Source organism: Bufo bufo, chromosome 8 (genome assembly GCF_905171765.1).
Source record: "Bufo bufo chromosome 8, aBufBuf1.1, whole genome shotgun sequence".
NCBI lineage: Eukaryota > Metazoa > Chordata > Amphibia > Anura > Bufonidae > Bufo > Bufo bufo.
This window is the reverse complement of record NC_053396.1, coordinates 25422340-25439325: the sequence shown is the minus strand read 5'-3', so window position 1 is coordinate 25439325 and position 16986 is coordinate 25422340. Positions and strand designations below refer to the sequence as shown.

At 44.7% G+C, this 16986-nt stretch overlaps 1 protein-coding gene across 4 annotated transcripts in view; it reads right to left on the bottom strand.

Annotated features, from left to right (window-relative positions):
* Positions 1-266: 266 nt before the first annotated feature.
* The window catches only part of TMEM268 (transmembrane protein 268), a 92115-nt gene continuing 75395 nt past the window's right edge, over positions 267-16986 (bottom strand). For all 4 annotated transcript variants that reach the window (XM_040405192.1, XM_040405195.1, XM_040405194.1 and 1 more), the window contains 3 exons: positions 5592-5663; positions 5271-5456; positions 267-1153 (listed from right to left, as the gene is read on the bottom strand). In XM_040405192.1, the coding sequence (XP_040261126.1) occupies positions 977-1153; positions 5271-5456; positions 5592-5663 (435 nt within the window). In that variant the 3' untranslated portion in view covers positions 267-976. The remainder of the gene's footprint in view (positions 1154-5270; positions 5457-5591; positions 5664-16986) is intronic.

Below are 16986 nucleotides of genomic sequence, written 5' to 3'. Positions count from 1 at the left end.
TGGGGAATGCAAATTCTGGTCTCCAATGCACAGAACGGCCGTGTGCAGGAGACCTTATCCTGCAACAACAACAACAAGCCCCCATATGGCTATATTGGTGGAAACATGAAAGGAACAGCTCTTGGAATGCGGCAATGGAGGGGCTGAATACGACAATCAGAAATGGCCCGCGGGCTCATTCATACGAGTGTAGCTCCATCTGTATTCAGCAAATGGAGGTCCCAGCATCGTCTGCCCAAAGATGGAAAACCCCCTTTAAACAGAGGCTGTGATGGTATCTGTTTTAATCCATATGGAGGAGACTCATGTTGTACATGTTTAACGGATGCTGTAACGTCACTAGAAAACACCTATTAAATATGTATCTGTATTTCCCATCAATGATTTTATCTATATCTGCCTTCATATCATTCAGCTCCATGGTTTAGCAGACATTACCCAATACAGGTACAAGATTGATATTCTTTTTGAGGTAGTACGTAAAATCGACATTTCTGCTAACGTCCTACAAAGCCTCATCCATTATAGAAGTATTTACAGGGACCCTACTGCGGGTTATGGTGTGGAAGGAGTATCGGGGCAGCAAAAACGCCACCTTCCATCTACGGCTCGTCAGAAGCTGTTTACCCTCCAGCAGATGGCACCATGAATGAGATGCTTCACACAGTGGTTTCTAGAAGATCTCCTTTTCCTCTATAGGATGAAGCAATCATCTCGTAAACATAACTCCGCTGAAGTCTGATCATTTCAAATCCATGAGATGTGCATTTGTAAACTTGGAAATAGTTCACGTCTGTCACACAACCAGGCGGAGATGCTTCTGGGTGTCAGGCGCCATCTGCTCGCAGCAGGGAGCACAAGCCAAATGATTTCTAGATATAATGCAGATTGCATGTCCGTTTGTATGAGTGGCCACGGCGGCTGATCTGCGCTCCGAGGCTGAGGCTTCTGATCTCATGGGTCTTTAGGTAGCAATTTACATACATGTGAAGCAATTTCCGGCTGTAAGTATGCTGCTCTCAATGAACTGACAAGGACACGGTACATCAAGGACTCCGGTATGACCTGCGGCATGGCTTCGTGGCAGCTTTCCGGAGGTGAGGAGACGCACATAACAGGCACTTGCTATAATCAGTAGTTGGCGAGCCATCACCTGAGACACAAAATTAGTGAGATTTCTTTATAAGCGAGTACACAAGAAAATGCGGCAACTCGCCAACACACAGGTAGGTAGATTACAATGCACATTATAATTTCATCCTTGTAGCCGACTCTTACATTGGTTCCTTCAAGTTGCCCAGTGGTTATCCAGAAATTAAAGAGGTTTTCCAATCTCAGACAAAGGGGCAATATAGTTAGGATATGCCCCCATTGTCTGATAGGTGGGACCCGCACCTATCATGAGAACAAATCCCTGAAAGTTGTGGAGGGTGCACTGCGCATGCTCAGCCGCCCTCCATTCACTTCTATGAGGTCGCCGAAAATAGCTGAATGCTGGCTTGGCTATTTCCATTGGGCTCATAGACGTGACCATTCACTTATATGGGGAGGGTGACTGGACCCATGGAAACCCAGGGTCCTCCAGCCACCACTTTCCCCACTCCGTTCTCGATATAGGTGATATACCCCCGTTGCCTCAGATAGGAATACTTCTTTAATATCATCGATATCAGATCGGTTGGGGTCCGACACCCAGCATGAGCACCATGGCCTTTTCCTAGGCCATGTGATGTAACCTTACAACCCTACATTTAGTTATAGCTCAGTCCCATTCAAGTCAATGGGGCTGAGCTGCAATACCAAGGACGGCCACTATACGATGTATGGTGCTGTGCTCACCAGAGCTCCTGTGAGAGCTGCAGGCTGCAGCTTTCCGAAACAGCTGATCGGTAGGGCTGCCGGGACTCGGATCGCTGCTCTATCCTGTGGATTGGTCATCAATATTATTTCTTGGATAACCCCCTTAAACTTTCTATAAACATTAGCAACTTGGCCATGAACTCACCAAAACCATACCTGTCTGCTGCCTGAGGAGAAAACCAAAGCGGCGCCCCCCCCCCCCCCCCCCCCATGCAAATTCTTAACTTAACCCCTTTGCCACAATGAAAGCACTCATTGCCCATGGCCCTTCCACTGCCCCTCTTGCCCCTACCTGGTGCTGCCTGTCAGCTATCGTGCCCCAGGATGCCTTCACACACGCCAGATTTTGTTGCAGAAATACTGTAGGGCTTGCAGAAATCCAAGTGCCTCCCACCAACACATAGCAGATTTTCTGTTCTGCAACAAAATCTGCCGCGTGTGAAGTCACCCTGAGAGCTAATGGAGTGCTGTAAGGTGTATACATGGTACTATGGAGTAAGGAGCCCTAGACCAGGGGCCAGCGTCCTCTGGCACTTCAGCTGTAGTGAAACTATAAGGCCCCTTTCACACGGGCGAGATTTCCACGCGAGTTCGATGCGTGAGTTGAACGCATTGCACCCGCACTGAATCCCGACCCATTCATTTCTATGGGGCTGTGCACATGAGCGGTGATTTTCACGCATCACTTGTGCGTTGCGTGAAGATCGCAGCATGCTCCTATTTGTTTGTTTTTCACGTAACGCAGGCCCCATAGAAATGAATGGGGTTGCATGCAAGTGCGGATGCTGTGCGATTTTCACGCACGGTTGCTAGGGTGATGGGGACCCGATCATTTTTTTTTTCTGAATACAGAATGCATAGTACAATAGCGCTGGAGGGGTTAAATATAAATAAATAATAATTTATTTAATCTTAATCCACTTGTTCGCACAGCTGGCATCTCTTCTGTCTTCTTTTGTGAGGAATAGGACCTTTGATGACGTCACTACATTCATCACATGGTCCGTCACATGATCCATCACCATGGTGATGGATCATGTGACTGACCATGTACTATTGTACTATGTACTATGCATTCTGTATTCAGAATGCTATTATTTTTCCTTATAACCATGTTATAAGGGGAAATAATACAATCTACACAACCTTGAACCCAACCCTGAACTTTTGTGAAGAAGTTCGGGTCTGGGTACCACAGTCAGTTTTTTATCACACATTGCACACGCGCGATAAAAACTGAACAACGGAACGCAATCGCAGTCAAAACTGACTGCAATTGCATACCTACTCGCGCGGGTTTGGCGCAATGCACCGGGACGCATCCGGACATGTTCGTCTGCAAGAGGCCTAACTCCCAGCATGCACACTTGCTTGGCTGTACTCGTAACTCCCATAGAAATAAATGAAGCATGCTGGGAGTTGTTGTTTCACAACAGCTGGAGTGCCAGACACTGCTGACCCCTGCCCTATACTTAACATTGTTTACCTGTATATAAAGAAGTACTTATGATTTAGCCCCAGTTTTATATGATTCTGCACTCTGCAGGTAACGTCTATCTAAATCACAATTTAAAGGGGTTGTCCCACGAAAAATATTCTACAGTTTTGAAACCAGCGCCTGGATCTGATACTTTAGTAATTGCATTTAATAAAAAATTTAGCATAGCCACTGAGTTATTCAATAAAATGTATCTGTCTAGTGCCACCTGCTGTTTTTTTCTTATTTCTTTGACCTTCTCACTGAGATGGCCGCACATGCTCAGTTTTATCCTTTATCTGCATGGACACGCCCCCTGAGCTGTGATAGGGGGAGCATAGACACGCCCCCTGAGCTGTGATAGTGAGAGCATAGACACCCCCCCTGAGCTGTGATAGGGAGAGCATAGACACCCCCCCCTGAGCTGTGATAGGGAGAGCATAGACACGCCCCCTGAGCTGTGATAGGGAGATCTGAGACACGTCCCCTGAGCTTTCAGCTTGATATAAATCTAGCAGAGCAATGACTGGGGAGATCTCTGGATCCATGTGAGGTACAGGGCTGGTTCTAGCTTTATTAGAAAGAGGTTGTCATGTACTATATGATGTCTGATTCTCATTTTTTATATTATTCATGGGATAATCCATTTAAGGGGAATCTGTCACCTCTGGCAAGGCCTATTAAGTACAATAATACATGTACAGAACACCTGCCGCTGGCTCCAGATCAGTAATTGGTATGTCAGCACTTATCCCCCATTCCCATACAAAGGACTTCTAGAGTCCTCCCCGTTTTCTGCGCATGCACAGGAGTCCTCTCAATGCATTCATTGGCTGGTTTGTGGCACTCCATTGTTTAGTACAGTCTAACCTGAAAATGGCGACTGACGGCGGGTCATGTGACATGACAGGGACATTAGTGGGCTCCATTGAATCACTGCGCATGCTGATGGATGTGTTGGGTCACATGATCCTCCATCGGTGATCATGTTGTCCAAACCTTTACTAAACAGGAAGAGCGTCATGATACGAATTAAGACCTCCGAGCTGGTCTCATCATATTATACTAGTTACAGATAAAGTGACCAGCCTCTTTATAAGCAGATCTGTCACCGTACCGTAGGGCCCTGTTTAACTCCAGTTTATTACAGAGATATGTCCGCGCTACATTAGCTAAAATTAGCACAAAAATATGGTAGTTTGGCTAATAGCAGCTAAGGCTGGGTTCACATTGTGTTCTTCCCCATCCGTTTAACATTTACGTTAATGGATGGATGCATAAAATAGCGATGTGAACCCTCTTTGTATACATGCAAATACACACCAGCCATCAGTTACTGGTGAGGGGCGGTGGGGAGCACGCCTCTCTAATAGATATCGCTGATTAATAAGTCTGCTGTATCAGCAATGCAGGGCACATGCACACAAACGTATTTGCTTGACTTGTCCATTCCGTCTTTTTTGCGGACCGTATACGGAACCATTAATTTCAATAGGTCCGCAAAAAAACAAAAGTTACTCCATGTGCATTCCGTTTCCATATGTCCGTTCCGCAAAAAAATAGAACTTGTCCTATTATAGTCCGCATTACGGAAAAGGATAGGCCTGTTCTATAGGGGCCAGCTGAAAACTGAATGCACACGGACGTCATCCGTACTTTTTGTGGACCGCAAAATACATACGGTCGTGTGCATGAGCCCTTAGATGGGTATTTTGGTTACAACAACTGATCCCGCTGGGACCCCCAATGATCATGAGAATAGGAGACCAATCATGCATGCCACTGCGCCATTCAAACTCTATGGCGCTAGCGCAGCATTCAAGCGGAGGACACTGTTCCCCTGTTCTTGTGATCTGTGCCCACACCGGTCTAATAGTGATTTCCTATCCAATGACAGGATAGCGATAATGGCGGAGATAATGATGTTACTCACTTCTGGGTGACCCTGTGGAATAAGAGGAATCTTCTTGTTACACAGCACAGGTTTATGCCTGGAAGCGCTGGCCAACAGGGGGCTCTCTTCTGTTGTATTGTCCTCAAGCCTTGCTTGTGCCCAGGCGGGGTCTGCAGGAGTTTCAATGAAGATATAGTGCTGGTCCAAGAACTTTCCAAGGTCGCCCTGCATACAACAAAGACGTATAAGGATGCATACGCACAAAATCTGTGTGTACAACTGTACGTGGAGACACTGCCGAGCCCTGGCATCTCTACCCATAGATCATTCATTGGCTTGGGCTGCTGTTTCCCCACTTACCTTACTCATGTTGGCCAAGCGCTGGGAGAGTTTCTGGTGGCAGCCCCACAAATGGAAGTAGATGAAGCAGAGCTGGAGAGCGATGTAAAGGAAATGTTTTATGGCGCCTCAGTTTGTGCTAATTGAACAGAATGATTCATGCAGGCGTTAAAGTGCACAGTGTGAGCTCCGCGCCTGGTTTTTATGATATGCGCAGTCTTCACGTTTTACCAAATGATTTATTTCGCTAAGTGCTGTTTAGCAATTGAGAAAAGCAAACATCTTCTCCAGCCCGGGAGCCTCATCATTAATAATCTGCAGAATACGGCGCGCCTCATATTCTACATACTGACTGAGCGGAAGATTTAGGATATATATATATATATATATATATATACACACACACACACACAAACACACACACAAACACACACACATTATATATCTGTCAACCATATGGTTTTTTACCGGATACATGGTATGGAATAGTCAAATGGGATAATGTAACCCTTTGGAGATGTTTAAAGGGGTATCCAATCTCAGACAATGGGGGCACATCGCTAGGATATGCCCCCATCGTCTGATAGGTGCGGGTCCCACCTGGTTTTCTGGGGTCCGGTCACCACCAAGCACTCTCCCCATAGTAGTGAATGGGAGCACACCGCTCTTGCACAGGCACTGCTCCCATAAATTTCTATGGGGCCGATGGAAATAGCCGAGCCAGCACTCAGCTATTTCGGCGGCCCCATAGAAATGAATAGAGGGTGGCTGTGCATGCGCAGTGCGCCCTCCACCATTTTCGGGGCTCCGTTTAGGAGAGAGATGGTGGGACCCGCACCTATCAGACAATGGGGGAACAGCCTAGGGAAATGCCCCCATTGTCTGAGATGGGAAAACCCCTTTAAGGCCCCTTTACACCAAAAGATTATCTGACAGATTTTCTGACGAATCATTGGTCAGATGGCCATTTACACACACAGATCTTTTGTTATACAGTGAAAATTTACCCACATTAAATTTTCGTTTCCTGTAGTCCTTAGGCAACACAAATACATATGGGTTTTATTCCCCTTAGGTACAACCAGAAGAAACAGGTTAAAAAGCTTAATTAAAAAAATAAATTAATCAACCAATCACACGCCAGGTCCACCCATAAAACCCTGACACCAGTGAAGCCTCCTTGTATTATAATGAAGCAAAAAAAATGTAATTATTAATGGAGGGAAAGTTGTGCTGCCTAAGGACTACAGGAAACGAAAATTTCAGGTGGGTAAATTTTCACTTTCCTGGACGTCCTACGGCAGCACAAATACATATGGGATTTGAAAAGCAAAAAATGAATGGGGGGTATAGAAGATGCTAACTCCGGGACTCTTTTGCCAAAAGTCGAGCCCTCTGCCTGCATCAGATAAAGTTGATAATGTTTCATGAAGGTGAAATTCGAGGAACAGGTTGCCACCAAGCAGTTCTGGTGAAGGGACACCTGCGCTAGCTCTGCCAATGAAGTTGCAGTTGATCTGGTTGAGTGACCTTGATGTTAAGGCGACACGGAACTTCCTTCCATCTTTTTACTCTACTGTGTATCCATCTGGCAAGAGTGGCCTGGCTGGCTCTGTTACTCTTATTTGGACCATGATGCTGTATGAACAGATTCTTCGCTGATCTAAACTTTTCTGTCTTCTCTAGATAACACAAGATAGCTCTTCTTATATCTAACAGGTGAAGTGATGCTTGTTCTTCTCCAACAGGACCTGGACATAGCACATGTAAGGTGATGTCTTGATTTATAATATTATTACTGGAAGCCACCTTTGGAAGAGATCCAGGCATTGTTCGAAGAACCAGACAATGATCCAGGTCTCTGAGATATGGGTCCCGGATAGACAGAGCTTAGAGATCACTTAATCTTCTGGCTGATGTTACGGCCCAGGGGCGTTGCTAGGTTAAAACATTCGGGGCCTGGGCCCCTGATGTTTTGTCCCAGCCCCCGAATGTACTGCCTGCCACATAGATCCAACTGTATTGCCATCCTCAGGACGGCAATACAATTGAATCTAATGCCTTGCAAGAGCTGAAGGACCTGTGATGACATCACAGTCTATGTCAGTGGTCCCTAACCTTTTTTGCACCAAGGACCGGTTTTATGCAAGACAATTTTCCCAGGGACTGAGGGGGGGATATAGGGGGGATCTGGTCGGCACTGACTGATTAACGCGCATAACAAAACACAAGGTGCATATAAAAATATATAACACTATGTATGAGGCGGCTGGGCCAAGGTGACATTATATTGCATGGGGCCACAAAGACATTATGCTGCACAAGGCAGCTGGGGACAAGGTGACATTATACTGCATGGGGTGGGCCAAATGGTGACATTATACTGCATGGGGTGGGCCAAATGGTGACATTATACTGCATGGGGTGGGCCAAATGGTGATATTATACTGCATGGGGCAACAATTTCCCCCCCATACAATATCTATTCAGTGTCTGCATGGCATAAATAGCTGAGGGCTTGCTGGGCGTTGTGTACTTAAGGCAATAGGTTGTGCAAACACAAAGCATCACCCACCTCAGGCAGTAACAGTGACAGCCGCTAGAGCCCACACAGCACACAGGGTAATGCGCTGCAAGTAGTCACCAGCCTGAGTAATGTACAGCAAGCCACACTAAACTAAAAAAACACTACACTTCCAACTGCGCTAAACACCGCCCCAATCCATTTATAGCCAATCAGCATTTGTCTTACCACTAACCAATCAGTGGGCCTGTTATAGCTGCTCTCACATCAGGTGTACATGAAAGAAGCACTGGGATTGGCTGGGAGCAGCTGCCTGAGAATTGTCATACTGGTATGGAGATTGCCGGCTCCTGCATTTCTCCTTGTCTGTAATGCTGCAGCCCGGCAAACAATCATCCAGGGCCCGGTCCTGGGCCGCGAACCGGTGGTTGGGGACCACTGGTCTATGTGATCAGTTCTAAATGCAGTAGCTGAAAAGGATCTGCAATGACATCACCATCATGTGACCAGTGCAGTAGAGTCCTGGGAAGAAGCTGTGGTGAGGTCTGCTACATGAGGAGAGGTAAGTGAAGGGGTAGATTACTCAGTGTGAGAGGCAGAGCAATGTTGGGAGTTGTAGTTATTTAACTTAGACTGTATGTTAGGGCTTAAGTTATTTACGTGGGACAGTGGGGTGGAGTGATATTTACATGGGACTGAATATTGAGGGGTGATGTTATTTACATGGGACTGCATGTTGACGGTGGCTGGGGAGGGGGTGATGTTATTTACGTGGAACTGTATTTTGGAGGAGGCTGTAGATAGAGAGGGATATTATTTACATGGGACTGTATACTGGAGGGGGCTGGAGAGATGGTGTGATGGTATTTACATGGGACTGGTGGAGGAGGGAAATATTATTTACATGGGACTGTATGGTGGAGAGCTGAGGAATTATAATTTCTGAGGACAGTAAACGGAGGAATATAACTACAGGGGCACTGCAGGGGGCATTATAAATACTGAGGGCATTTCAAGGCGAGCATTATAATACTAGGGGGCAATATAAATACTGGGGGCACTGTGTGGGCATTATAACAGTAGGGGGTCATATAAATACTGGGGCACTTCAGGGTGAGAATTATAACAGTAGGGGGTATTATAAATACTGGGGGCACTGTGGGACATTTTAAATCCAGGGGACATTAAGCGTTCTAATTACTACTGGGGGCTTTATAGGAGGGACTTAAAGATCCACAATATTTCTATTAAGAGCATTATGGGGGGCCTTATTACTACTGAGGGGTCTGCAGAGAGCTTTATTACCACTGGGGGAACAATAGGGGGGCCTTATTTCTACGGTATTAATAATGTAAGGACATTATTAATACCGGAGGGCTCTTCTACTAATGGGGGCACTCTTGGGGAGCACCATCACTGTTGGGGGCAGTATTACTAATGAGGGCATTCTAGAAGGGAATTACTATTGGTGGGACTATCTTCAGGATAGTATTTGGGGGTAGAGAATAGTGAGGAAGCTAAGATGTCTGTGTTTCACGACGCGCGTCTGAGAGAAGTTGTCCGGACCGAATAGAGAAGATGAGGACAGAGAAGATCTACATCAGAGGAGACGTCACTTGGGAGGCCCTGGATGTGACAGGTACAGTACGTGCTGCTGTATAGCAAGTACAGTAAAATGTCTTCAGTGTTAGTGTTTGCATGGGGAGGGGTTGGGGGGGGGCGATTGGTTGACTTCGAGAATTAGAGTTTTTGGATGTCCTAGTTAGTGTGAAACACGGCAGTCTAGACACCACAATATATAGGAAACCCACTCCTACAAATGCTCTATTACACTTTCACCCCCCACGTGTGCTGACAGCTGTTCCTTATGGCCAATTTTTACAGCTGACAAGAATAATCACAAATACAGAAGTGTTTGAAGAACAATGTAGAGATCTAAAGGTACGACTATTACAAAGAGGATATCCAGCGAAAATCATTGATAAAGCTTATCAAAAAGCGCATACACAAAAGGTAAATGGTTTGACATCACGGAAGAAAAAGAAAAATTCGATCGGAGGACCGACTCCAAAAAACGCTAGAGCGGTGTTCACATTTGAATATTCCCCTATGGCCCAAATAATTTAAAAAAAAACTATTCTGAAGAATTGGCATATGCTGCAAAGAGATCATCTCTTGAGAGATAAAACACAGAATATGCCAATTGTTAGTTTTAGGCGCAGTAAAACTATAGAAGATGTTATTACTGATGGCAATTTTGGCTGGAAAAATGGGGGCCAAGGAGAAAATTTTAGATGTGGACACTGCTCTATGTGCGACTTTGTGTACAGAGGTACATGAATTCATGTAGGAGGTATACAGCACACAGAGAATCTATTAATTGTAAAACTACATATGTTGTATACGTTGTTCTCTGCCCATGTGGCCGATTCTATATAGGTAAAACCTACAGGATCCTATATGTTCGTTTTAGGGAACACAAGAAGTCAATTGAAACTGGCATCGGAGCGACTCGCCTCATTGAACACATACACACTATGCATCAGGGAGATCAAAAGGTTTTAAAGTGTGCTGGCATAGAAGTAGTTAAACTACCCTTGAGGGGAGGAGATAGAAAGTGTAAATTATTACAAAAAGAAGCTGAATGGATTATTAAAACCAATGCCATGGGATCATTAGGTCTGAATGATAAAAATGACCTGGCTGTCTTTATATAATTACATGAATGTACTGTGTACTAGATACATGGACATGTGATTGTCTCACCTGTGGACCGGTCACGTGGAGAAGTGAGTGTGGTATCTACTACGCCCCTCAGCCACGTCACAGGGGGCTTGACAAAGCACTGGTTAGTGCGAAACGGCTGTGGCCCTGGATTGCTGTGCAGTGACCCCCATCTAGTATGTTTTTGCCCAAATAAAGCTTCTATCAATACAACATATGGTGAGTGCCGCTTTTCCTTCATCTTTTCATGTTCATGATTGCTATCAATACTTTTTATAGCAGAGCACCACCATAGTATTGAGTGAGCAGCCGTGGCAAGTGTGAATCCAGCCATAAGCACTCAGCTTCAGGGATTATTCTCCAATAACTGCCTGTTAGTCGTTCTTCAGAGCCCTAAAGATGGCTAATCCAGCGGTTCATCCTCTGCTTCCTTCCTAGGAACTTTCTCTTGTTTTCTTGGTGCTCTCCAACCCACCATTTGAGCCTTTACAGCAAGCATCTCTGCACTTGATGACCTTAAAGACATTCTTTCTTGTGGCCGTAACAGGGGCGTTGCTAGGGTCTCAAAAGATCTGGGGCCCAAGCCCCAATATTTATTAATGAATAATTCCTAATTCTTGCTGCTCTATTCTACTTGTAAATCGATGTTCATGTCGTTGATATTGTTAAGATACTTTACAAAGGAGTGGAACAGATTCTTATCACCAGCCCATATTATGGAAGACATCATCGATGTATCTAAGAAATATCCTAATATGTTTAACATATGGATTGGCAATTGTAAAAATGTATTTTTCTTCAAAGGTTGCCGAAAACAGATTAGCAAAGGTACAGGAGACAGGCGTCCCCATAGCAGTGTACCATTTCTGATACTACATAAAGGAGTTATGAGACAATACAAAAGACAGTGCTTCCCCTATGAACTCAGTGTAGAGCGCACTCTTGCCGAGCCTAGTTAATAAACTGCAGATGGTTTGTACACCTCGCTCCGGAGGTATCCTGGTGTAGAGACTTTCCACATCTATTGAAGCCAGTAGATAATCTTCTTGCCACTCAATCTCTATGAGAGCTCCTAGGAAGTCACTGGTGTCCTCCAGGTACGACGGAATCCCTTGTAAAAGTAAGTCGCAAAATCCAGTCTAAATACTGGGAAAGGGGCTCGGCCAGTGACCCGATGCCCGACACGATGGGACGTCCTGGAGGATCTACCAGTGACTTGTGGATTTTTGGCATAGGATACCATACTGGTTTAATAGGGAAGAGTGGATAAAGTTTCTCTGCAGTGTCTGAGCATAAAGACACTGGAAATGAAAGAAACTCAGCTGTCTGAGAAAGAAGTGCGCTTATTCTGGACAATTAACTCATTAAAATCATATGTCGCACATAAGAGAGTCCCACGGGGATTAAGACTATATAAGGATATTTCCCAATTCCAAGATGATTTGGACTTTTTAGATCAATGGAAAGCGGCACAACTAGAATGTTCTTTCCAAATGATGCAATTGGTGTTATCACGCAATGAAAAAGAGTATGAAAAAATTCCGATTGAATTGAATAGAGCCAAAAATGAATTAAGAGCGAGGAGAACAGATAACCAGTTCCAAACTTTCCTAAATAAATTGGAAAAAGCGCTTCATACCGATACAAGCTGAAATAAAAGAGAAAAAAAGATAAATTCTTGTGCTCTAGACTGGATCTCTAAAAATAAAGACATAATAATTAAACCGGCCGACAAGGGTGGAAAGACAGTGGGTATGTACAAGACGCAATATATGAAAGAGGCAACACGTCCGCTCAGCGACAGTAACACATATTTACCCCTGAAAACTCATCCGATAGGTAAACACCAAACACAATTGAGAGCCTTGTTAGGGAAATATGTACACATAGGAATTTTATCCAAACGTACTGCAGAGAAACTCTATGCACTCTTCCCTATTAAACCAGTATGGTATCCTATGCCAAAAATCCACAAGTCACTGGTAGATCCTCCAGGACATCCCATCGTGTCGGGCATCGGGTCACTGGCCGAGCCCCTTTCCCAGTATTTAGACTGGATTTTGCGACCGCTTTTACAAGGGATTCCGTCGTACCTGGAGGACACCAGTGACTTCCTAGGAGCTCTCATAGAGATTGAGTGGCAAGAAGATTATCTACTGGCTTCAATAGATATGGAAAGTCTCTACACCAGGATACCTCAGGAGCGAGGTGTACAAACCATCTGCAGTTTATTAACTAGGCTCGGCAAGAGTGCGCTCTACACTGAGTTCATAGGGGAAGCACTGTCTTTTGTATGGTCTCATAACTCCTTTATGTAGGATCAGCAATGGTACACTGCTATGGGGACTCCTGCCTCCTGTACCTTTGCTAATCTGTTTTTGGAAACCTTTGAAGAAAAATACATTTTTACAATTGCCAATCCATATGTTAAACATATTAGGATATTTCTTAGATACATCGATGATGTCTTCCATAATATGGGCTGGTGATAAGAATCTGTTCCACTCCTTTGTAAAGTATCTTAACAATATTAACGACATGAACATGCGATTTACAAGTAGAATAGAGCAGCAAGAATTAGAGTTTTTAGATGTCCTAGTTAGTGTGAAACACGGCAGTCTAGATACCACAATATATAGGAAACCCACTTCTACAAAGAGGACCTTTCATCTGGCAAAAAATTGTGAACTAAGTATCATGATATATACAGCGGCGCTCAGGGATCTCACTGCACTTACCATTATCCCTGGGCGCCGCTCTGTTCTCCCGTTATGTCCTCCGGTATGTTCGGGGACTTGGTTATAGTAGGCGGAGTCTGCCCTTGTTCTCCTGGGCGTCTCCTTCTCCTAGGCTGTAGCGCTGGCCAATCGCAGCGCAGAGCTCACAGCCTGGGAGAAAAAAAACCTCCCAGGCTGTGAGCTCTGCGCTGCGATTGGCCAGCACTACAGCCTGGGAGAAGAAGACGCCCAGGAGAACAAGGGCAGACTCCGCCTACTATAACCAAGTCCCCGAACATACCGGAGGACATAACGGGAGAACGGAGCGGCGCCCAGGGATAATAGTAAGTGCAGTGAGATCCCTGGGCACCGCTGTACAGATCATGACACTTAGGTCCTCTTTCAGAGTTTTCACCCCCGTGTGCTGACAGCCGTTCCTCATGGTCAATTTTTACAGTTGGCAAGAATAATCACAAATACAGAAGTGTTTGAAGAACAATGTAGAGATCTAAAAGGTACGACTATTACAAAGAGGATATCCAGCGAAAATCATTGATAAAGCTTATCAAAAAGCGCATACACAAAAGGGTAAATGGTTTGACATCACGGAAGAAAAAGAAAAATTCGATCGGAGGACAGACTCCAAAAAACGCTAGAGCGGTGTTCACATAATGAATATTCGCCTATGGCCCAAATGATAAAAAAAAAACTATTCTGAACAATTGAGATCATCTCTTGAGAGATAAAACACAGAATATGCCAATTGTTAGTTTTAGGCGCAGTAAAACTATAGGAGATATCACTGATAGCAATTTTGTGAGTTCGCAAACCAATTGGCTGGAAAAATGGGGGCCAAAGGGAAATTTTAGATGTGGACACTGCTCTATGTGCGACTTTGTGTACAAAGGTACATGAATTCATGTAGGAGGTATACAGCACACAGAGACTCTATTAATTGTAAAACTACATATGTTGTATACGTTGTTCTCTGCCCATGTGGCCGATTCTATATAGGTAAAACCTACAGGCCCCTATATGTTCGTTTTAGGGAACACAAGAAGTCAATTGAAACTGGCATCGGAGCGACTCGCCTCATTGAACACATACACACTATGCATCAGGGAGATCAGAAGGTTTTAAAGTGTGCTGGCATAGAAGTAGTTAAACTACCCTTGAGGGGAGGAGATAGAAAGCGTAAATTATTACAAAAAGAAGCTGAATGGATTATTAAAACCAATGCCATGGGATCATTAGGTCTGAATGATAAAAATGACCTGGCTGTCTTTATATGATTACATTGTTTTTAACACATGAATGTACTGTGTACTAGATACATGGACATGTAATTGTCTCACCTGTGGACCGGTCACGTGGAGGAGTGAGTGTGGTATTTACTACGCCCCTCAGCCACGTCACAGGAGGCTTGACAAAGCACTGTTTAGTGCGAAACGGCTGTTGCCCTGGATTGCTGTGCAGTTACCCCCATCTAGTCTGTTTTTACCCAAAGCTACTATCAATACAACATATGGTGAGTGCCGCTTTTCCTTCATGTTTTCATGTTCATGTAACTTTAGAGTGTTGAATTTAATGCCTTTACTGACACCCTCTTGCAAGAACTGAAGAATGGTGGTTATAGCTTTAGGATCCCAAGATTGCCTGGAGCACCACGACTTGAAGATCTTCTAGACTCTATTATAGGTTTTAATGGTTGCATGCCTTCTGGAGGCTAGAATTGTGCTGGCAACCTCAGAGGAGAGGCCTAACTAATAAGGCTTGCCGCTTTGCCTCCAAGCTGTTAGATGGAGCATCTTCAGATTGGGATGAAGGATTCCTCTCTGGGATAGAAGATTGGGCTGCAGTGGGAGTTTCCAGAAGATCCCTCTCGACATAATCTATGCCAGAGAGAACCACGCTCTGCATGGCCAGAATGTGAGTACTGTTATTGCTTCTGTCTTTTCTTCCAATATTTTCCTCAGGACCTTGGGGATTAGCGGAAGAGGAGGGAAACATATCAGTTTTCCCATCCAGCCGATAGATAGACCATCTGCAGCCAATGCCTGCTTCTCCCTATGGAGAAAGCAGACCTGTTGTAGCTTTGCATACTCCGTTTAAGCCACGGCATCCAAGTCTGGCATTTCCATCTTCTGGATAGATTGATTGAAGACCTCAGTGTTCAGACTACATTCCCGGAGGGGCCATTTGCATTCCAAAGACAGTAGGGGACTTCCAGTACCCCCCTGTTTGTTTGTATAGAAGTCGTAAGGGTGTCTGATTAAACTTGAACATGATTTTCCTGCAAGTACTGCTCTTAACTTCATCTATGAGGATAAGTGCTTGTTTGCGATGGTCTTTGGTAAGGAGAGTCCAGGGCTGAGAAAACAGACAATGACATTTCTGGAGATGAGACAGAATCAACAACCACTGAAGGTCTTAACAGGTCAAAGAATAAATGGACTTCATATTGTCCAGGTCTTTGTGAGCACCATTCCATGATGCCAAGATGTTGCTCTGGAGCTTATCTCATGTGAGCCTTGGCCCATGGGACTGCATCGATTGATGATATAAGGAGCCATAGCACTCTCATTGCTTTTCTGATGGAGATCGTGTGGCATGTGGTGAGGTGAGTGATTTCTCGTATAATCTTCCATCTCCTTTCTACTGAAAGTTTCACAGGCATATTGTGAGAGTTCTGCATGAAGCCCAAAAACCTTGATGTTCTGTGTTGGGATCAGGTGTGATTTCTTGAAATCTATCAGAAAACAGTGTTCTTGTAAAAGTTGTATTGGTATCTGCAGATCCTTTGACAGTAGAGTTGCAGAAGATGCTCTCAGTAACCAATCGTCTAGGTAGGGAGCCACAGTAACTCCTCTCAATCTCAGGACTGCTGATAGAGTCACCAATCTTGGTAAATACTCTGAGGGCTACCACAATCCCAAAAGGCAGACATATGAATTGGAGATTTGCAGACCTGTTCTTAAGTGTAGAGCTATCTGAAGATATTTGAGATGCTAGGGAAGTATTGGTATGTGTAGATACGCATCCATTAGGTGTATTGTTACAAGATAATCTGTTCGTCTGACCAGAAATCTGTTCAGGTAGGTAAGATCTATTATGAGCCTCCATTTGCTTACTGGCTTGGGCACTAGGAACATGTTGGAGTCTACTCCTTTTCCTCTTTCTGAAGGCAAAACTTTCTCTAAGGCTGACTTTTGAATGTATTGTGAGATTACTCTGGGCACCACTGGTCACTTAACCCTTATTATTGGGAACTTGTCCTGAGAAGGAGAAATGAACTCTAGTGCGTAGCTTTCTTGTAGTGTGGAAACCACCCAGGTGTCTGAGGAGGTGGCTGCCCACTGGCACCAGAAGTTTTGTAGACAGCGCCTACAGGAGGCCCTGGAGGACTGGCATCATAGATTAGCAGATTTTTTATTGCTGACCCTTCTCTTGA